We start from the raw sequence: 23,705 nt of genomic DNA on the forward strand, positions 1-23,705 counted from the left end.
TGTACTGTGCTCACCCTTCTTGTGATAATGTGAGATGATAAAATGCCTACATGATGAGATGAAGCGAGGTGAACGACATAAGCATTATGACACAGTGTTAGGCCACTACTGCCACCCTTCTGACAATATGTCAGAGAAGGATCATCTGCTTCCAGACCATGGCTGACTGAGGGTAAATGAAACTACAAAAAGCAAAACCACAGATAAAGGGGGACTACTGAACTAAAGGAAAAGTTTTATCAAAAGTCATTAAATACAATGACTTATAGCAAGATATAACTATGAAAGTGACATCATGTATACAAAGTTAACACCCCAAAACCTAAAATGAAGATATGTGAATACAATTACTTTCACATAAGCTCTCTAGAAGGAAAAATTTTAATTTTTTACTCTTTAATAAAAGATTCTCAGGGTGTCTGGGTGGCTCAGTTGGTTAAGTGACTGCCTTCGGCTCAGGTCATGATCCTGGAGTCCCAGGTTCAAATCCTATGTCAGGTTCCCTGCTCAGCAGGGACTCTGCTTCTCCCTCTGACCCTCCCCTCTCTCGTGCTCTCTCCCTCTAAGAAATAAATTAAAAAAAAAAAAAAAAAAAGATTCTCAGAAGACATGAGTACTGACAAAATAAAAACATGATATATAATTAAGCCAAAATCAGTACTCTGTGGTGACAGAGAGAAATAAATGGGTCCAAACAATATTTACTGATATAGAATACAAACTTACACCATACAAATTGTATCAAATACAAAAATAACCACCATACAGGATGGGTTAAAATGGCAGCTGAAGGATGATAACTAAGCAATCATTCATTTATAAAAGTTAAATTGAGGCTTCCCATCTTTTCCAGAGTTTCTCAATTGGGGGTAGTTTTGTACCCCTTCATCCCAGGACATCTGGCAGCATTTTTTATAATCACGACTAGAGGGAATGCTACTAGCACTAGCAGGTAGAGGCCAAGGCTGCTGCTAAAAATCCTACAATGTACAGGAAAGCCCTCCCACAACAAAGAATTATCTATGTCAAAATGTCAACAGAGTCCCTGTTAAGAAACCCTACTGTACACTGATAAAACTGAAAAGGCTAGTGTCAGTCACATGAATTTTTAACAATGTGTATGTAACTAATACACATAGAGCAATACAATTTCAATATCCAACTATAATACAGATAGAACTGTCAAGAATATAGACATATCCTCTATTGCTACTCACCCACAATCCTTCCCCCTCCTTCCTTTCCCTCTACTCTCCTGATCCTTGCTCCTCTTATACTTCTTTTAAGCCACCTTCCCATTCTAAAACCTCCAATTCTTTTGAGAAATAAAAAGAAACAGAAAACATTGACTTACCTATGCTGCCTGAGGTCTAGATCAAGAGTCATAATGAGTCTGATAAGTGATCATGAAGCCTGTCAAAACTGTTTTTATTTAAAAATGAATGCTATAAAGAACTTTGTCATCCTTTCCCAGAACTGCCTCAAAAGGTTGGAGATATGACCTATAACTCAATACAAAATCTCCTTGTTTCCAAAATAATACAATATACCACTTTGTATGTTTCTAAACCATAACGAAAAATCTACTCATTTGTGGGAATTCATCAACAAGGTGAGTTCCAAAAGTTCACTATTTCTAAGTAATGCTTATACTCAAGTCAGCTGCACTTATTAAACATCTACTAGCTTCCTTTTTTATGAACCTCTTTTAAAACTCTTCATTTTAATACTCCAGATTTAGAAAGCAAGTCCACTTTTAACCTACTTATATTGTTCATATTTAAGTCTTAACTTTTTCATTCAACTACATTCATATGGAAGCATTTCAACATCTACATCCCAGCATACCTTGAACCATTTTTTATACTCTTCTCTGTCATTTCTCCAGTTTCATTAAATATTTTTGGAAGCACAATTTACAAAACTCCCAGTAACAGAGGAAGTACAAAAATACATCATCTGTACATGGATAAGCCCAGACTTAGGATTTATTTTCAATACGTTTCTTAAGAATGATATAATATCAAAATTATTTTTCACATAAAAAGGAAATCAACATATTTTAAATACTAAGCCAAGGCTAGATAAAATGTGTATATGGCACTAAATGTGGCAATCAGTTTGAAAGATGCCATTTTAGGTAATCATGTGTATATAAAGATCTGTTATAAAAATTTTAGAGATAGAAACAAAACTGAATAGTGTCACAGAGTGACTTATTCATTAGGGAGTCTTAAATATATATGGAAAAAAAAAACATAACCAAATACACTATTATTATGCCACTGAAAAATCTATCATTGAAAATATATACAAATCTGTCCAGTCTCCCATGCATCCAAAAAAAGGCAGAAATATTTTCAATAAAATATTTGAACAATAGTTTAAAATTCACTTTACTGTATGAGCTAAACTAGTGATTTATTTCTTTATATAACTTTTTAAAAATTGCTTCAGGGCACTATACCTTCATAAAGCTAGCATATACTCAATGCTTAATAATGCAGAAAAATTCACTCACCATTTCAGTGGTGTGCCTTCATATTCAAACCATATCTCACTAATGTCTTCTTGTCTCATAACCTTCTGAAAGTGCTTTTTCACTTTGTCAGTTACCAACGTCAAATAACTTACTCTTGGCAAAAGCAACTGAAATGAAAATTTGTAAAACCGTATTTATTTACTATTTTTTCAAAAAAATATATACTAAATAGGTTTTTGAATTTTAAGGAAAAACAGCCATGTTCTTTGCATTATTTTGAATATTCCACACAAAGTCAACTGCTTTTTATAGCAAATCAAAGGCTAAAAGGCTAAGATGTTTTAAATTTCTTATGAGGTCATTGCTTTAAGTAGAGCTTATAGCGTAAGTACCAAGAATAAACAACACAAATCTACGCACAATCTTTCTGTAATATTTTTCTCCAAATAAAAATACAAATGTAATCAGACGTCATGCTATTTAGGATACTTATTACTTCTATCAAATTTAACAGAAAAATTACTATGATTCACCTGAATTAATTAAACTGTTCTAAGAAAATAATCAACTCAGTCCTAAGGTGCATCTTGACTTATCACTCAGGACTTCTCAACCGGTCCATCATATTTTGATAATCTACCATGTATTAGCTTAGTTGCAATGAAGAACACCAAGACAAAGATATAATCTGTCCTCTTCTATATGAGGCTAAAATAAAGGTAAAAAAATTCATAAAAAGTACTTACAAAAATACTTCACTGCAGCAACAGAAAAAAACTTTAAAGATCGAACAGAAATTTTCATTTGATGAACAATAGGGATCCACTACGATACAATGAATAAAAGGACGGCACAATGAGAAACAGTGTTTGAGGAATATTCTAGCAGTGGTAGAAATAAAGAAGATAAGATTATTAACTGGAAATCTGTTAAGGAAATATTACATGGAGGGATGGTCATGAAGGAATGGAAAAATGAGAAAGGTCTAGAAATCAGTCAGAACAGATTTTGGTTATTACTAATCAAGAAATTGAAGGGAAAAAACAAGTTAAAGAGGACTGACTGTTGAGCCAAACCTTTAAATCTTTAAAGGGCAATAAGGCACAAGATTAAGGTATAGTGCTGGTAGACTGGTGATCTGCCACTGTCCAGCAACTCCCTCAATCCTGTCTTTCTGGAGCCTGGGCCTACTTGGACTTTGGAGAGAAAAGTCTGGGAGGGAATGTTGGGCTAGGTTAAGCCTCAACTGGCATAGTTATGAAGGCCATCATTGTTTCTCCCCCACCAAAGATATCCAGAAAGAAAACATAAGAGAACATTTAAGAAAACCGGTTAGAATTTTATAAAGAATACATGAGTGGATAAAAGGAGGAAAGTGGCAAGAATTCATGTTTTCCCAGGAGATGCTCTAACGATTTCCTGCTTTTCTAAGCCTCTGTCCTTTCCTGGTAAAATTGTTTTATTACTCTCTTTCAGCTGCTTTTGAGAGGCTAATTCTGCATCATTTTTCGTGCAGTTTATTCAAAGTTATTATGTCTTTTGGTCAGTAAATCAAGATTACGGGGCTGGGGAATACATACAAAGAGAAATACTCTGGGTAAAGGAACTAATATTTAATCACTGAAGATCACAATAACAGGCCCCAACTAGGCAAGAGAACATGACAATGGTCCTAGGGACAACAGGGTACAGGGGGTGGGAGGTAGCTGGCATGCTCCAATATGGAACAGAAGGTACTTACTAATACTAGAAACAAGCTTTTGGATAGCAATGTGGATTCAACAAAACATAAGTTCGTCCTTTATAAAGAAACAACTACAATGCAGATTAGGGAAGAAAAGAAAAAGGAAACTAATACTGTGTATAAGAAAAAGCACTAGTTGTTTTACAGACAATATTATCACCTCTAGTTTACATGCACTTTAAATAACGTGCCAAAATCATATTCTGTTAAATAAATGGCAAAGAAACAATTCATTAAAATCAGAAATGACATAATCAAATATAGATGTAACTTGGATGTCTCTAAGAAATTAAAACAGCATGATTAATCAGCCATTTTTTAAAAAATAAATAAGTACACAGTTGACCCTTGAATAACATGGTAATTAGGGGCACCAACCCCCACACAGTTCAAAATCTTCACATATAACTTCTGACCCCCAAAAAACCTAACTACTGATAGTCTACTGCTGACTAGAAGCCTTACCAATAACATAAACAGTCAATCAACAGGTATTTTGTATGTTGTATGTATTTTACACTGTAGTCTTACAATAAAGTAAGCTAAAGAAAACATTAGTAAGAAATCATAAGGAAAAGAAAACATTTACAGTACTGAACTGTAAAAAAAAAAAAAAAATCAGCATATAAGTGGACCCATAGTTCAAACCTGTGTTGAGTCAACTGTAATCTATTAGTCTAATAAGTTCTATACTAGTAAGTCCAGAACTTTTAACTTAAAATGTTTGTTGGGCATTAAGTAGTAATCTATTCTATAGAGAATATTAACCTATTAACCTATAGAGATTATAAAAAAAAAGAGGACACATCAGGACGGACAAGCATGGGTATCAGTTCCTGATTTTGGGGTGCTGTACTACATGCACAGGGTTCAAAGTTACTGAAAAGCCCACGAATAATTTTCACAAAATGAAAACTTCTTCACAATAAGGAATGAGGAACATTAAAATGTAAGCTACATTAAGGCAGCGATTTTGGTTGGTTTTGTTCACTGCTACATTCCAAATGCTCAAAATAGTGTCTGCTTTATAGTAGGCACACAATAGATATTTGCTGAATGAATCACAGATCCCAAAGATTAAGTGACAAAAAGCCAAAAATGATAATTAATAAAGAATTTTCATTCTTAAGACAGAACCTACACTGAAATGTACTTGGAATCTTCTGTTCTAAATTAGCCTGTTGGGAGTAATATGTAACCAACATAAATACTTACAGTAGCATTAAGAAATAGGACTAAGACTTGAAAATGACTATAATAGAGTAAGTATAAATACAACTTATCTAGTAAATATTTAAGTAAAAATGAAAAAAAAAAAAACAGTAAAATGACATCATCCTCTCTTCTATATCCAGATAGTACCACTCTCCGATTTTCATAGGTGTATGTCATTGGTTTACTTTTTACTTTATGGTAAAAGATATCTAGCATAAAATTTGCCATTTTTAAGTGTACAGTTCACTGGCATTAAATACATTCACACTGTTGTACAACCGTCACCATTATTCATCTTCAGAATTTTTCATCATCCCAAACTCAAATTCTGTACCAATTAATCAGTAATCCCCCACTACTTCTCTTCCCCAGGCCTTTGGACTATTCTAGGTACCTCATATTAAGTGGAATCATGAAATATTTGTCCTTTTGTGTCTGGCTTATTTCACTTCCATTAATGTCTTTGAGGTTAAATTCTTTTAATATGCAAAGGATTAACCCCCTCTGGGGAAAATATCAGCTACATGGAATCTATTCTCTCACTCTTGATTTAGCACTATCAAGTACTCAGTGAGTACTACACACGTGATTCGTTTTTTTTCTACACAGCTTGTAAGGAATACATGTTTTATATAGCTGTATAGATTCCTCATGTTTCTGAAAGAGGTAACTGTAGTATTATTTCTTTACACCAAATCCTAATTTTTCCAACAATTTTTAATTCTAAAATTAGGGACTTATTCACCTAGAATGAAAATAGAATTAAAATATACTAGAATTCTGTTCCATTTCAATGTGCAAGGCATCACACCAAGCAATGAAGATAGAGCACTGAATGAGACAAGAGTTCTTGCTCTCACAGAGCTAATAGGCTAGAAAGTCAGTAAAAACAAAATTACAAATGTGATGAGTGCAAGGAGAAAGTAAAGAATGTTACGAGAGCAAGTAGCAGAGGAATTTAACCTCATCTAGGGACTTAGGGAAAAACCTCAACAGGAATTCTATGTTAAGGCAACAGCCAGTAGGTAAAGAGGACTGAACCAAACATGGGTAATTGTCAATATTTGGTTGTGAGTAAGGGTGGGAGATACTGCTACTCATTCCAGACAGAGGAAAATGCAAAATGGCATGGAATGAATACAAAAAGACAAGGATTGGCACAATGAGGAACCATAAGAAGTTGAAAATGACAGGAATGAAGAGGATTGAGGCAGAATAGTACCGAAGCAGCAAGGGACCAGATTATGGAGAACTCTGTAAACTACACGAAGGATCTTAAAGATGAAGAAAGGCTACTAAAGGTTTTAAGCAGGCAGGTGACAGGGTCAGATACGTGTTTTGAAAAGATGACTCCAACCACAAACTGAAAATGGAAAAGAGGGCAAGGATGAAACCAGGGAAATCACTTAGTACTATGAAATCCCATCAGTTTTTAAATGGTGGTCTAAACTAGGCTGTAGCAATGGGTGTGGAAGAAACCAGGTATGTTTCAGAGATATTTGAGATGTAAAATCAGATGGACTAAGTTACTGACTGAATGCCTGGGATATGGGTGAAGGAAGCAACAGGGATAAGTCCTTTCTTAATTACTGATAAGAGTAATTAATTAACTCGGTCTACTTGCAAAAACAGGAAAGGAGGTAATGATGATGTATCCAGTTTCAAAACACTCAGTTTGATATCCAGCAGACAGACACATAGGTCTGGAGTTCAAGAGAAAAATCCTGGGAGTTGTCAAAATAAATACAAAGAGTTTTATCTCAACAAAGAGATAAAAATGGATGATTAACTCCAGAAGGGGGGAAAGTGAAGTGGGGGGAAAAAGACAAAGCCCCAAAGAATGCCAACATTGAGGAACAAGCAAAAGGAAAGAAATCTGGCAAAGGAGAAAGAAAGAAAGAAAGAAAGGAAAGAAAGGAAAGAAAGGAAAGAAAGAAAGAAAGAAAGAGAAAGAAAGAAAGAAAGAAAGAAAGAAAGAAAGAAAGAAAGAAAGAAAGAAAGAAGGAAAGGAAGGAAGACAGACCCAGATAGGTAGAAGCAAAACCAGAATCATGAGACATTTGCAGAGCAAGAAAGAACAGTGCCACAAAACGGAGAAAACAGCCAACAACAGCATCAAAACACCCACTGAGAGATCAAGCAAATGAAAATTCAAAAACAGACTCAAGGTTTGGCAAAAAAGATGTCATTAGTAACTTCAGCAAAAACAGTTCTGTTGGAGTAGTGTGAAACTGTGATTCCAGTAAAGAAAGTGGGAGGTGGCAAGGAGACAATGAGTACAGACAACCTTTTTAATAAGTCTGGGATCTTTAATAAGAGAGATGGGGTCAACAGAGGATTGTTTTAGGGTAGGAAGGACTTAAGATAATATAAATCCTGCAGAAAAAGGAGCTGCTAGGAAGAAGTTGAAGGTAAAAGAAAGAGAGAAGGCCAGGGTGGAGGTAGGAGAGTATCAGAAACCACCAGCTTCCTGAGGAAGACCATAGACGGGATCCAGAGCACACAGAGAGAAGGTTGGGCCTTGCCTAGGAAGGACATCTCTTCCATTAACACGAGAAGTAGCCACTATGTGTGAGTGCAGGTATGTTCAGAAGACCCGGTGGCAGAAGGTTAAGGAAGCAGTAAGCAGGAAGTGAGGTTACCTGTTAAGGTGAAAAATAAGGCCAGGGATCAGAGAAATCCTCTTAGAGAAGAAGAAGAGGGACAGCTGACTAAGGAAACATAAAAGGACTGCTATGTAATGTTCAGGGTCCACTCAGATTTATGACCATGTGTGTGACTGATTGATTTCCTCTTGTAACAAGTCACAAATTATGAATTCAAATTAGTATGTACGTTTTTATATTAGATAATCTAAATGAAAGGCAACAGTTTAAATGAATGTAAGAAAACAGAAACTGAAAGACTGCCTAGTTGCTAACTATTTTTCTTTTTTTTTTTTTTTTAAAGATTTTATTTATTTATTCAACAGAGAGAGAGACAGCCAGTGAGAGAGGGAACACAAGCAGGGGGAGTGGGAGAGGAAGAAGCAGGCTCATAGCAGAGGAGCCTGATGTGGGGCTCGATTCCATAACACCGGGATCACGCCCTGAGCCGAAGGCAGACGCTTAACCGCTGTGCCACCCAGGCGCCCCAGTTGCTAACTATTTTTCTTTCTAATATTCCCTGCAAAATAAGATATAATTCTCTGACATAGATATGGGATGTAGGCTGAAAGGAGATTTATGCAGAGGCAACAAATCAAAATGCAGAAATAAGTAGGAATATATTTAACATTAGTATTCTTCCATTGGAAACAGACTCTTTGAATAATAATTTAATTTATAAATTTGGTAGGAGTGAATATTTTTAAATCTAGTTTCTAAGAAATAAAGAATTAAATGCTATAAAAAGTAAACTACAGAGGTGCCTGGCTGGCTCAATCAGTAGAGATCTCAGGGTCACCAGTTCAAGGCCCACATTGGGTGTAGATATTATTTAAAAATAAAACCTTGAAAAAAAAAAAAAAAAAGCAAATTACATTCTCACTCACCTATACTTTCTACACATCCACCTGAACATGAGTGGACTTTTCAGGCCGTGGTGATAATCTTGTTAACCACCTCACCTGAGCTTTGAGAATGTCTGGAAAAGAGCTTTACTGGCTCGTAGGCTATGATATTTTTACCTCATTTCATCCAGAATCTTACAATATTACAATAATCTTATAATATTATTATAAACTAAAGCAATGAAAAATACATTCAAGCGTAATTTACAACCAAGACACATGTAAACTAAAACCAGATTGGCAATACCATTCTCACCTATAATTCTAAGACTAACCACTGCTGATGTTTTGTATATTTTCTTCCTGCATGCAGTAACTTACACTCAAGTACGTATGTATGCAAAGAGCAAAATCTAGGGGTTGCTACATGGTTTTAAACTGTGGCTTTTTGTTTAATATTTATTATATGCCTGTCACCCAGTATTTTTCAAAAACATAATCATAATTACTATGTGTTTCTTTTGGGTGAAAAATTATATTTTATAAAAATAAAATAATAGTATTAAAAAATAAATAAAAAATAGATTTTAAAAAATTATTAGACAAAGTAACTTTCTTCCTCCTACAGATATCCCCAATACTTGTTGGCATTTTCAATTCAATTAGAGACAGCTAGCAAACACCCTACACTCCACTCTCACAACAATATTTTTATATTTAACAGATTCATACATAAAGAAGGAAAAATACTATATTCTTTACTTGAATATTTTTTAACCGCAGGAAGCTGTCAAACATCATATTCTGACTTAGTAAACAGACTTAAATTACATATTTCTTATATTTGCCACTGTGACCAACTAGACACATACATTCCTTTGTTTATATACAATTAGAAAGGCACCAGAGGTTAAAAGTTTTAATTAAAATAACAGAAACTAGTTTGGAAACAAAACATAAGTGATATATATCCTAACACATACTACAGCAGGAGAAGCAAAAAAAAATACATCTAACAAGTGAAATTCTTCTAAAAATAAACTGTGACCACATTTTGTTTTTAACTATGGAAATTTTTCTAAAGGCAAAAAAGAAAACTGTTAAAATGTTAAAGTTAAAATGACTCAAAAGTATATATTCAGTTATGAATACCTGAGTACTAGTAACAAAAGACTGCCCAATTTCTCTGAAATTATTTTCATAAGAAAACCCAAAGAGACGATGTAAAACAAAATCCCAACATGAATGTATGAGGCTTTCATGCACTGAGTGTCCACCACTTGCATGATCTATGCCAGATGCTGAGGATACACAGAGAAAAATGAAACCATTTCTATACCCAAAAAGTGAGTATATGGGGCTCCTTAAGTAGCTTCCTCCACCAGTCTGATTTCCCATGGCTGGAGCAGGCTGAGGAGCAATGCTACCCCTCAAACAGACAAGGGAGAAAGCAAAGGGCAAGCTTTATTAAAATAAACAAGAAAGTCCAATACCACAAATAAATTTCCACTTTTCCAGATCTTCCTAGGTAAACAGTATCATGTGTACCTGAGACAAAACTAAAATAATGACAACTGAGAATGTCTTTGCCTATTAAGTAAAAAGGCAGGATACTATTGTTTCTGATTGACAGATGCTTAAGTTTGGATTATATATGCACTTAGAAAAGGAAAAAAAGCAGGCTAAAATCTGAAGATACTTGATAATGTTTTCTAGAACAGATGACACTAATTCAAACCTATAAGTCTAAATACAGCAATTTGTTATTATATATTTTATATAATACATATTAGCTTATCAACATATGAAAACACACACATATGTTCATTGAGCTATAAAAAAGAATTTGGTAAATAGTTGCTTGGAACCACTTAAATACAGAAGAATCAAATCTGAACCTGTTATTTTCAAAATTGCTCCTACAGCACACAATTTATAATCCCATTACCATATATTATATATGTATGTATTCATGAGAAAAAGAAAGTCAAGAAGGTTCCATAATCAACATGTCAACAACGGTTTTTTTCCTCTGGTTGGTAGGATTAGAGATAATTTTTATTTCCTTCCTTTTGTTGATCTGTGCTTTCTAATTTTTTTCCATAAGATGCAAGTATTAATTGTATATAAAATGCTGAGTAACAGCCTCCAGGTTCTTAGAGCTTCGTTTACAAAAACGGACAAAGTTAGATATCCCATTTTCCATCATCAACATACTTACATAATATGGTTCTGCCTCCCGTTCAGTTATCTCATCCTGATACAGGGTGAAGCAAGTTGGAATTCGTCCAAACCACACATCTCGAAGCACATCTTTGTCATCTGTCATTCTTCCAGTGGTTAAGGCAGTGCATATAGGCTAAATTCTTTTTTCACCCAAAGCCAAACTGAAAAGAAAATGGAGAGCATTAGTCAGACCCTTACAAGGATAAGTGAACATGCTCTCAAACAAAGATTATAGGAAAAAATGAATGCCATAACGATTATTCATTTCAAAAAATTGTGTGATCAGCATTCTTTAGAATGAATGCAAAATTAGTACAACAAATTCTAAATGAAGTTATTATTTATTTAAAAGGATCATAGAAGTAAGTAATTCAAAATTACATGTGCTAACTTATGCAACTAATGAACCACAGCCAAAGTGAAGCTATACTTGTATCATTCTCTCAAGCCTCAGGAGAGTCTATCGCTCATCTAACGTAAAGTCTGCCTATATCCTCATGGTCCCTTATAGCCCAACTCCAAACTATCATCCCTACAATTATCTGGGCCCCACCCAATATATTCACCTCTCCTACTCCATCTAGATAGCTGGAACAGAAGACTTTACAAAGTTCTGAGGTAGGATTTTAGGTACAAAACTGGTGAAAGATAAATCAGTACCTTATTTACCACATGCCATTGTTTCTTACGTATATATTCCTCGCAGGACCTCCAGGGAATATGTGACTGAGCCAAGGCAGCTGAAGGTATCATGTGGTAGTCCATACAAATTTTATAAAACAACAGGAATTTCTAAACAGGTTTATGAAAACCTCAAACAAGACTACTAACTGCGTCAAAACACATAGATCCAAATTTACAGCATCATAAAATGTTAGTCTTTCAATATTAAAAAATATTCACGTATAATGAATTATGTAGGAAAGCATGCGAATACACTTAACTAAAAAAAATGTGCCAAAAAACTAGCTGATACATGGATAAAACTAAAGGATGTATTAAACCATCTTTTTAAAAACAGAAGCAGAAAAACAAAACTTAACTCTTGAGAGGCACTATAGTGGGGGGGGGGGTTCAAAACGCAGAATATGGAGCCAGACTGCCTGGATTCCAAACCTGGGTTTATAACTTACTCTGTGACCTCAAGTAAGTCAATTAACTTCTCTGTGTCTCAGTTTTCTCATCCACGAAATGTGAGTAACAGCACTTACCCCATAAAATAGATACAAAAATTAAATTATACATGTAAAGCACTTAGGACAATGACTATAATATAGGACTATTAAGTGTCTACCATAGTTTACAGAACCAACAAGAGCATGTCTCAAAATTGAACACTGTGGGACACCTGGGTGGTGCAGTCAGTTGGGCATCCAACTCTTGGTTTTGGCTCAGGTCCTGATCTCAGGTTCCTAAGACCGAGTCCCACATCCAGCCCACACTCAGGGCAGAGTCTGTTTGATATTCTCTCTCCCTCTCCCTCTCCCTCTCCCGCTCATGCGCTCTCTAATAAATAAATCTTTTTTAAAAAATCGAACACTGCTATTAACACTCAATATAGAGTCAATCAGTATTTGATCATTTGCTATCCCCAGCTATGTGGCAGATGCTGAGGACATACAAGATGATGATGGCAGTGACAATAACAACTTTTTAAAAACCTCAGGCATTGTCCAGAAGATATTATATCCTAATCTATTACACATACCATAAACTTTCATCTTTTCCATGGTTTTGCTCACGCTGGTGGTTCCTTACCCAAAGGTACCTTCCCTATCTTGTCTTCTGACTTAAACATCCTTTACGCTCAAGATAGCCTTTCTTTTATGTATAACTCAGGTGAAACCTTTCTTTTCTTACTGCACTTTTACTTTTACAACACTTATAAACTTATAGTAAAGATTTTTTATCTCCGGTTTCTGATCTCGTTTTCTTTCATTTATGTCATACCGGTTGCCAACACCCTTCCAACTCCAAAATGTCCATGGTTATAATTAAATGCAATTTTATGAAAGCTTTCATTAGAGAGGATGGTGGAAAGGAAGAAGAAAAATATTAATACACCCTATAGTGTTCAGGGAAGAATTTAAAAGATATGGAACTTGAAGAAATGTGTAGAATATAAAAGAATGAGTATATAAAGAATGGGTGGAATATTCAATAGGTAAAATATGGAATAAAGGCAAGTATCCCAAGCAGGGCAAAATAGCACCAACAAAGGCAGAAAGTGTGCAGAAGCAATGCGTGTGCCAATTTTTTAGGAAACTGAGTTGGGACGAGTAGTAGATAATGAAAGAGCTGACATTTTCACATGTTTTAATGTCACCTGGGATCCTATGCAAATCACTTTACTACAATTTCCTTACCTATAAAACTCACCAGGTTGTTCAGGGAAAAAAAAATCTATAGAGTGTTTGACATGGTACTGGACACATAGTAAGTGCTGAGAAATAAAAGCAATTATTATTTCTTTAATGCCAAATGTGTAAATGTAAAATGAGACTAGATCATGAGGCATATCAAATAGAAGACTATGGGTTCTCAATTTCATCCAACAAGCCTATAAAGCCTGTAAAGTTGTGTAACAGTGAGATTAAAACAACTACCTAGTAGCAGTGCACAAAAGGAGATCCCAAGTCAGAGAGAGGGTAGCCAGGAAGCAATTCAACACTAAGGCATATAATAATGAGTGCCTGACCTAGACTGGTAGCAGGGGTTGATATGAGGTCTTTCCAAGGAAGAATGAATAGACGTTAATAAAAATTGGCTGAGGGATAAAGAAAAAGGACAGGGAAGATTTAAATGCCAACAGCAGGCAATACAGATAGATAGTTAAGGGGTTCTGAAATCAGACTTCCATGGGTTTAAACCCAGACTTCCACCCGTGAGCTGTGCATCCTAGTATCCTGACATCTTTGAACCTTGTATTTGTAGGATGAAGATAATTCTAATTTCACAGGGCTGCTGGGTGTTTAGTACCTGGTGACCAATCACACCTCCATGACCTCTCTCTTTAAACACCTTGTCCTCCTCTTTTTGGCCAATTCTTAATCCTCTTTTAAGAGTCAGCTTAACATCAGCTCCTTGGGAAGCTTTCCACTAAGCAATCTCCAATCTAATTACTTCTGTAATAGGATGTTATAACCATGCATTGCAGTTATGTTTATCTTATCTGTCTCTTGCCCATCCCCACACTGAACTAACTATGAGTTCACTGACAGCAGAAGCAGAGTCATATTTACTCTGTATCCTCAATATTAGCATAATTAGCACATAGCAGGCCCTGGAATTTTTGTTAAACAATTGGAAAACATATAAAATATATAAATTGAAAAATTATACTAGCTACTTAAGAAACTTTTTCACACCTAAATTCTTCTCCAAATCAGTATAATCACACTTTAAATTCAGCAAATTTCATTATTTTGCAAGAATATTTTCCCCTCTCATACATACACTACACTTTCATCACCATGCATCCAATATTTTGGAAGCATAGAAATCACAACCTACGATGCAGTAGAAGTAAGCTCCTGGAGGACAGGGCTATTTCCTGACTGCTGCATTCTCTGCAACTAATTCAAGGCTGGGGACAAAAAGCAGGTTCCCAGCCAACAACATTTAGCAAACAGCACAGGAAGTATAATAAAAATATAATGCATAATTACTAGTCTCTTTCACACTACAAACCAAGAAAGGTTAACCTATTACTTGAACCTATTCTGCAGACAAAATCCCCGACTATCTAGAAATTACTTAAAATACCAAATAACTACTGGTAGTAAATTTGAAAACATCTAAAAATAATCTATGCTGGCTGGTCTCTTTTTAAATTCATGAACACCAACCTCAAAAGTAGGCCCTGAGTACTGGCCAGCGTTCCTACATCTCCAGAGTCCATTTATTCTCCCACTGTCCTAGATTACCATTTCATATCTCCTCTCTCTTTAAATTTTCGCATCTCCTTCCTCACTCCCTCACAGCTAATGAACGAGCTATTTCCTTCTATCATGTTACTAAGGATGAGTGGTTATCAACAGTTTTAATAAAGAGCCCAACCCCCATCCTGGGGGAATAGCTCCTACATTTCTCCAACCTCCTGCCAATGTTGAAGTACACCAGTACTCAGTCCTTGAACCACGCCTTTGGAGATCTCTCATGGTTTTAAATATCATATATACATTAACAATTCCCACATTTATACCTTCAGCCCAGACTACTCTTCTGTACTCCAGTTTTATAGATACTATGCAATATTGACATTTCATTTGAAAATTTAGCATGTACAAACAAAAATGATTTCAGACCTTCCTGCCTCATCTCCCTATTATTCTGTGGTCTTCCCCAAATCACAAAGTGGTAACTATTCTTTAGTTGCTACTGCCGTAAGTCTTGGAGTCATCCTTGACCCTTCTTCATACCCATTGCTTTAGCTTAGACACAAGTCCAGAATCTGGCCATTTCTCACCATCATCACTATTATCACACTGATCCATGTTACCTTGACCTTTAACTTGGAGAAATGGCCTACTAAGGGATCTCATTATTTCTACCCTTGCTACAGACAGACAACACAGCAATCAGAAAGATCCTTCTAAGAACAAGTCAGATCAGTTTACTCCTCTACTCAAACCCTACCATCTCATTCGAAGTAAAAACTAAAGTTTTTACAAAGTCCTACACGGCTGTACATGACCTGGCCGTATTCTGACCTGATTATCTACTTCTCCCCCTTTTTACTCACTCAGTTCCAGCTAAACTAGGTGGTATGCTCCTGCCTCAGGGACTTTGTGGTAGGTCTACTAGCTCATTCCACTGCATCCACATGAAATCCTTCTTTAACACTTTTAGGTCTCCACTCAAGTATCATTTTTCTAAAGCCACCACTGCAATTTCCTATGCAGGCCGCCAACATTCCTTGTTACCCTTCACTACTTTATTCTTTCTCTCTAGCACTTTTCACCACCTGACATATTTTTTAATTAATTTTTACATTAATGTCTTTCCTTCTTCCCCCCAAAGTGAACTTCATGATGGCAAGAATTTTTATTGTTTTGCTCACTGTTTATTGTTATATTTACTTTTTGTTCAGTGCCTGGCACATAACAGGCACTCAGTATTTGTTAAATTAATAAAGCAAGCCTACACTTGAGTATGTACATTATTCTAAATTGTCATATAGTACCATTCTGCTCATTTCCCCCAGTTTTAACCAGCATACCTTTGAAGATCAGAGCACGTACTCAAATCTGGCATAAAACTAAAAAATTCCCCCCAACTACTACCCTCAGCTCAGTATCTTTACTTTCAAAATTCAAAATTCAACCAACAAATCCATGTACAAACAATTCCGTTCAAATCCAAGTACCCAGCTCAAAAGATTTTGAGATTTATCACGTGGATTCTGGAAGACCTTGGAAGTTCAGAGATGTCTGATAGTCTCTAAGTTCTGATTGTCGCTGAAGACATGCTGTGCCTCACTCTACCCCTCAGAAAAATCTAGAACCAACCCAGTTTCCCTACGTTCCTCCAGTTTCAGGTATGATTTGAAAATAATCCAAAGTATAAAGGATGTGAAAGTTCTTTGCCAACAGAAAATGACTTCGTTAGCACTAAATATCATTAAAATGAGAATGTATGCCGTTGACAAAAGAAACTGGAGGAAACACCCACTAAATTCGGATAGAATCGAACTGCCTGTGAATTATAATTTAAATAACTTCCACGAAAAATGCACATCTTGAACTAAACTCTAGAGCCTGCGAGAAGACGCTAGGCTTCCTACTTTAGTAAGGAACTGACATTCCCGGAGAGAAATCACACAGGCTACACCCTCCGGCCTGCCCAAGGTCCTCGGGGGCGGCGTCTGGCCAACCCCACCTCCCCCGGAGGAACCACCTTCACCCGCCACCGCCACCCGGGGGAGCGCTCCTCTAGCCCGCCACTCGCCCCTCCCTCTTACCACACCTACCTGGCACCTCCCCAACCCTTCTCCTCCGGGCATTTCCCCACACCAGAAAGACGGGGAGACGGAGACACACACACACACACACACACACACACACACACACACACCCTACCAGAAACGCCAGCTCCTTCTCGGGCTTCCCGCACCGGTGAATATGCTCGGATCCCGGCTCTGGCAGGGCGGCGGCGCAGGGTGCTTGACACACTGTCCCGCAGAGGCGCGCGAGCCTGGAGCCCCGAGAGCCCGCGCAGCCGCACAAGGCACCGGCGCGGAGGTCGGAGCTGAGCCCTGGGGCACTTCCGCCCTCCGGTATCCTGCCAATACAACCCGCAGCGCCGCGGGGCCTTGGAAGCCCACAGCGAGTCCAGTCACCCTCGGCGCCCGGAGATGACGTCACGGAAACCCACGTGGCCCGCACTCCACCCTCCGCTTTCCGCCCAACCCTGCGAGGAGGCCCGAGCCGCGCTTGAGCATGCGCAGACAGACCGAAGCGCATGAATAGGGAGTCGAACCAAAGGCAAGTTTACAGCTAATACCCTTTTAGGGGAGTCTCGCGCCTTTGGCATAGTCATTAGTGTTCGGGGAAGCTAATGTAAGTTCTATTAGAGTAGAGAGTTTTAAAAAATACTGAGACGCTGCCCCATAGAGCTTGACTGCAGCCTCTCTTTTTCTGGCTTCGCAGAATAATATTAATAAAATGTTGGTTTTCAAAGGGTTTTCTTTTCTCATTTTATCTTCTCAACTTTGTCAGACTTACAGCAGGGATTAATAGACGCATTTATTTATTTATTTTTAATAATAACATTTTTTATTATATTATGTTAGTCACCATACAGTACATCCCTAGTTTTTGATGTAAGGTTCCGTGATTCATTACTTGAGTATAACACCCAGTGCACCATGCAATACGTGCCCTCCTTACTACCCAACACCAGCCTATCCCATTGCCCCCCCATAATAGCCGTATTTAACAGAAGAAGACTACGCATGAGTAGTGAATCCCTCTCATCCAACCAATAGGGCATACCTATATCTGTTTGTGAAAATAAGAGCAATTAAAAAACTTACTCCTAAGAGTGTTTGAATTTGATCTATCCATAAGTCTTAACTGGGCATTTAACACCTTTCTCTTAATTATGCATGCCCTACAACATAATTCTATACATGCTAGGGAAATACTGTGCTGAGACTCAAAATAAGCTCCTGATCATTGGAAGAGTTAGAGAAATCCTAGTAGTAGCTACAGGATTCTCTTAAAAAGACAAATCTTCTTGGAGATTGACTAGTCCAATGATTCTCAAATGATGAGTCATAACCCATCAGTGGGTTATCAAATCAAGTTAGTGGATCATGACTGCCATTTTTTAATGAAATAAAGTAGAAAATGTTGGCATCCTTCACATATGTTAAGGGTAACTATTGTTGCCTGAATTTTTTACTTCAGAATGTATGTGGAATGTGAAATACATTTCTTGGTATGGATAGCAGTCCAAAAAGTTTGAAAGCCATAGTCTGGTCAACTCCACGTACTCAATGCAGAAATCCCCTCTACAGTATCCCCAATAGTCAGCATTAGCCTCTGTAAAAAAGCTCTTGGAATTAAGATGCCCCACTGTGTGAACCAGACTAACTTCCTCTTGGATGAATTGACCATAATGACTACTCCGTGACTTGAAGCCTTCTTGAGCACATCCTCCATACATAACATTCTTGTTTGTTTGTTTGTTTGTTTAACCATACTATCCTCCCCAGCCTCTAGGGTTATCAAAGCAGGTGGGATCTTGCAGCCACCCCAAGACACATGTCTGTCAGTAAGTCCCCTTAATACACCATTTCTCATCAAGCTGGACTTATGGCCTTTTCTTTGGGCTTATGACTCCTTCAAGGCTTTGGAGATCATTTGCCTATACTCCCTTTCACAGAACACCTACCTTCCCAATAGTAGCCAAAATTGTATGGAATTTACTTGGAAATACATCCAAAATAGTAGATGGATTTATGGGTGGATCAAGGAATGGGTAGACAAATAAATATGTGATAATGCATAAAATGTTAGTAATAGAATCTAGGCGGTAAGTATACAAGCATTCACTGTGTAAGATTCTTTCAACTTTGCTATATGTTTGAAAAAGAAAATAATAATAATAAAATGTTGAAGGAAAACTATGGAGAACCTAATAGGAAGAAAGTTATGACATGGAGCTAAAATCCAGCTTCCTGTAACTTTTAAGAATTGACCCTATTTTCTTCCTTTCTACCCTTGTCCTTTCCCAACCTTGTGACTACAACCTACAATAGAAATATCTAACCCCTGTTCTAATAGACAGCACTTCAGATATGAAAAAATAGCTCTCATGCTCCATAACTCACTTGGAGCTAACGAGTGTCAGTTCTCTCAGCCAGTCGTCACATGACATACCTCTCCTCTGGATATGGTCTAGTTATCAGCGTCCCTATTAAATAGTTGTACTCTTTCCCATCTCATGATTATGCTCCTTAAGCAAAAATTTGGAAATAAGAGGGATTCGATATTTGTTCTCTGTCATTTCCATTTGTCAACATTATGTCTTATCTCTCAGTGACACCATATCTTTCAAATTTTTGTTCTATGAAGATAACTTTAAAGAGCTCTTTTTGACTGACCTTACCGTTTCCCCCAAGCCTCAACTCATTCTGGGTTACTCTCAGGCAGCCATTTGAATTGTGTGAACTTGCATATAAAGTCCTCCAAAATTCTGGATTCAAAGGAGAAGCTCCAGACAAGTCTCTGATAATAACATGCTTTCTTTTCTTCTCACTATAATAGCCCGCACTTGTAAAACCTGGCTTTTATTTTTGCATGCCTCACAACTTCTAAGACTCAAAGGTGTGGGATCACAACTTTCTTTGCTCTAAATTTACTTGAATTTGCTTTCCTAAACTCAAAGGTGTCTCTACTATACCTGTGAACGCTAACATGCCATTACTTCCTGACCGAAAGGTTCCATCTACTCTCTTCTGTCTCCAAACTGCTAGTTTCAGAGGATGAACTAATTAAGCCAAATTTAATTCTTCCACTTCAGCTCTAGCTCCAAACTGTCTCCCCAGTTGCCCTCACTTCTGGTTTCTTTCTTCGGTCTATGGACATACTCAAGTGGGCTCTCATCCTATTAAAATCCTTCAGCACTCTTTACTTAAACTGTTAGGATAACCTCCTAACTGGTCTCCCTAACTCCAGCCATGCTCCATCTATATTGGACTTTGATTTCAACCAGAGTGGTTTTAGTCATCCCCACTTATCCAAGGGGGATATGTTCCAAGACTCCCCACTGTGGATGCCTGAAACCACAGACAGTACCAAACCCCTATATATACCATATTTTTTCCTACACTTACATACCTATGATAAAGTTTCATTTATAAATTAGGCAAAGTAAGAGATTAACAACAATAACTAATAATAAAATAGAACAATTGTACCAATATACTATAATAAAAGTTTTGTGAATGTGGTCTCTCTCAAAATATTGTAGTGCACTTACCCATCTGATAATGATGTGAAATGATAAAATGCCCACATGATACAATGAAATGAGGTGAATGACACAGGCAATGTGATGTAATATTAAGATATGTTGACCTTCTTCTGACAATATACCAGAAGGAGAATCATCTGCTTCCAGACGTCAGTTGACCGCTGGTAACTGAAACTGCGAAAAGTGAAACCGTGGATAAGGGATCAGTACCATGCAATATTATGCACTCTAACCATGTCACTCTGATACGTAGAATGTTTTAGCGATTCCTTCTGGGCAAATTCCTAGTTTCTTCACGTGATCAATTGGTTCCTTCCTTCCTTTCCCGGTCCTCTTTGTTTTGCACTTCAAACTCTAATAGTGCCAAACTATTTTGCGGTTCTGTGCACGCGGGCTATGTCATGCCTCTGTGCTCTTGATCCCTCTGTCCTGCTGCCTGAAATGCTACCCTTCATCAGACCCTTCTACCCTAAAACGTTATCCCCCACATCCCTTCTTCCCCATTTGGCATACACCACTCATTACCCAAGATTTAGTTCAGGTGTTAGAAAGTTTTCCCTGATCCACCCAGTCTGGGTTAGGTGCTCCTCGTAGTTTCCTCAATCTTTTTTTGAATCCTCAGTGCCAGCACAATGCTGGGCATTCAATAAATGTTTGTTGAAATAAACTAAGCTGAACATGCGTTTTCTTCCATGATTCCTATCACTCTCACCTTAGGAACTGAATTCTTCCTCATAACATCGAGTTTAAGCAGAGAGCAGTGATTTCAGTTATTACTTTATCAATTTCAAAATTAACAGCAAGGGAAGTTGGAAGTGATCAAGGTAAACAGTAAGGGTCTCCACCACTACCGCATCCTGTCTCCTGTCTCCGGATCAGTTTGCTCATCTGTGTGGGGAACATGTCGTTGCTTCTTTCATCTGGCTGCATGCTCTCTAGTGTATCCCCAGAACACAGTCATATTTCTGTTCTTCTGTTCTTCTACCCTTACTCAAACAACTCCTCTCAAAGGATGCTAGAATGAAAACTAGAAAGCAGGGATGAATGCCTACATGTGAAAGGCTGCAAACTGAAATTCCAGAGGCTGGAACTGGATGACTGGGAGGATGCTGGAGTGTACTCTCACCTACTTTGGCATACACACCGTAACAGTATGCTTGTGCTAGGTTACGCTTCAATTCTAATTGCCCAAACTGAGAATTCCATGCTCTAAAGACAGTCAGGCACCAACATCAGAAAGACCACTCTAGGAGCAGCTCTCACAAGGATGTCTGTTATCACCGTGTTGATCCACACCATATGCTTTGATAGCATAGTGAATGTCAGAGATGGGTTTTTATTTTTGGCTTACTCAAAAGTATGGTTAATGTTAGAAATTTAGAAATGGGATCTTATTTATGAAACTAGCAGTACTTAAGATAGGTAGATTGACTAAAATATTTTAGAGATTCTTGCCAGTTTTGCATGAACAGAGTATAGAAATCCATGAAGCCTGGAGCTTGATCCCTAAATTTTCTTATGTCTTCTACAAAAGTTATAGAATTCAGCCTTTGGAATGGTATCGCACCTGCCTTAAGAGAACCTTTCTTGCAAGGAGATATGAGAGCATCTTTAAGGGCAGAGAGTTGGGGTATTATCAACCTTATAGAGCAGGTTATATGATAGAGCAGGTTAGTAAATATCTGCATGTATATGGGAATTTGGACTAAGAGTGGCTTCCACTGTAATCTCACATCCGGATTATGGGAAAGTAAGTAATCCTTACCCGTCCGAGTTTCTTTAGTGGCTACTGTTATCCATGGGAAAGAACCTAAGAGTTATGCATGATCAAATTAGTCTTGGTCAGTTAACAAGAGTGGCAGATATAGTCTCTTTGTCCCTTAAAATGTTTTTAAAACTTAAAAAAAATTTAATGGTAACAGTTTTCACAAAACTATTTGGATTTCTGGACTCTGACGATTGTGGGCCCACATTGCCACATGGCAACCATGAGCTGGAGTGGGGCAGCAGCTGCTCCCTTTTAGGTTAGGCATGGCCTCCCCTCTTTGCCATTGCCCCGACACTCTCACTGATTTGGACATTAGGTGACCAACCTGGACACAAGAGGCACTGGAGCTTAGCACACCCGGACAGCTCTTCATATTTCTAAGACATTGCCTACCTCAGTTTTTTGCACATAGATATTACTGTTGTTGAACAAAAGATCAAACAACCAGTCCAAAATGTGTTATACTGAAGAATTTAATACACATTTAATTGTGATTATGATCATATTTATGGTTTTAAGATTTTACTTTTAAGTAATTCTTGGGACACATGCTTGAAAGTTGGGAGACATCTATATATGGTTTTTTTTCCCTCTCATGCAGTGGGAGAACATTTGGAGGATCCAAATATTATTTCAAGACTTTCAGTGGTCAACAGTCATAGGAATTGCATTTGTATCTACTTAATTGGCATTTTAAAATCTACCCAGAAACTGGATAGACTCTTTTAGCTTTAATGATAGCTTTTCACGCACTGTGTCAAGTCTCCACTCATTCAACTATTTCTTAAGCCTACATTGTTGTACGTTTGGTAATATGAAAATTACTCAGAAGCAACATCAAAGGAACCCCTCAAATTAAATACATGCATAAATATGTATTTTAAGATCACAATTTGGGACAGTTTTCTTAATAAGCACCATATATAATTCAATCACCACTACAGATAAAATGTAGGTTTCTATTGAAAATACTGTGTTGTAAGACCGTATGATTCTGGTTACTCAGAACACTCTCCCTACTTGTCTACACAGATGGATTCTGTAGGAGTGAATTAAAGCAATATGCCAAATATTCTTTGGAAAATATATATATACATTCATAATTCTTATATATTTGTGTTCTGATTTTTTCATTCCATAAACGAATATTATTCTTAAAAAATCTCTGAATTAGATTATTTGACTCTTCCCATATGAAACTTTTTTTTTAAAGATTTATTTATTGATTTGAGAGGGAGAGCAGCAGGCAGGGATAGAGAGAGAGGGACAGAAAAACTCCAAGCAGACTTCGTGTGGA

General features: G+C 37.2%; 1 protein-coding gene across 2 annotated transcripts in view; it reads right to left on the bottom strand.

The window, feature by feature from the left end:
- ATG5 (autophagy related 5) overlaps positions 1 to 17,525 on the bottom strand; it is a 122,895-nt gene extending 105,370 nt beyond the window's left edge. For both annotated transcript variants that reach the window (XM_045806969.2, XM_045806970.2), the window contains exons 1-3: positions 17,238 to 17,525; positions 11,153 to 11,318; positions 2,522 to 2,649 (exon numbers count right to left, since the gene is read on the bottom strand). In XM_045806969.2, coding sequence (XP_045662925.1) covers positions 2,522 to 2,649; positions 11,153 to 11,260 — 236 coding nt within the window. In that variant the 5' untranslated portion in view covers positions 11,261 to 11,318; positions 17,238 to 17,525. The remainder of the gene's footprint in view (positions 1 to 2,521; positions 2,650 to 11,152; positions 11,319 to 17,237) is intronic.
- Positions 17,526 to 23,705: the final 6,180 nt, after the last annotated feature.

The sequence above is a fragment of the Ursus americanus genome, chromosome 11 (assembly GCF_024610735.1).
Source record: "Ursus americanus isolate L20-20 chromosome 11, mUrsAme1.1.p, whole genome shotgun sequence".
Lineage (NCBI taxonomy): Eukaryota > Metazoa > Chordata > Mammalia > Carnivora > Ursidae > Ursus > Ursus americanus.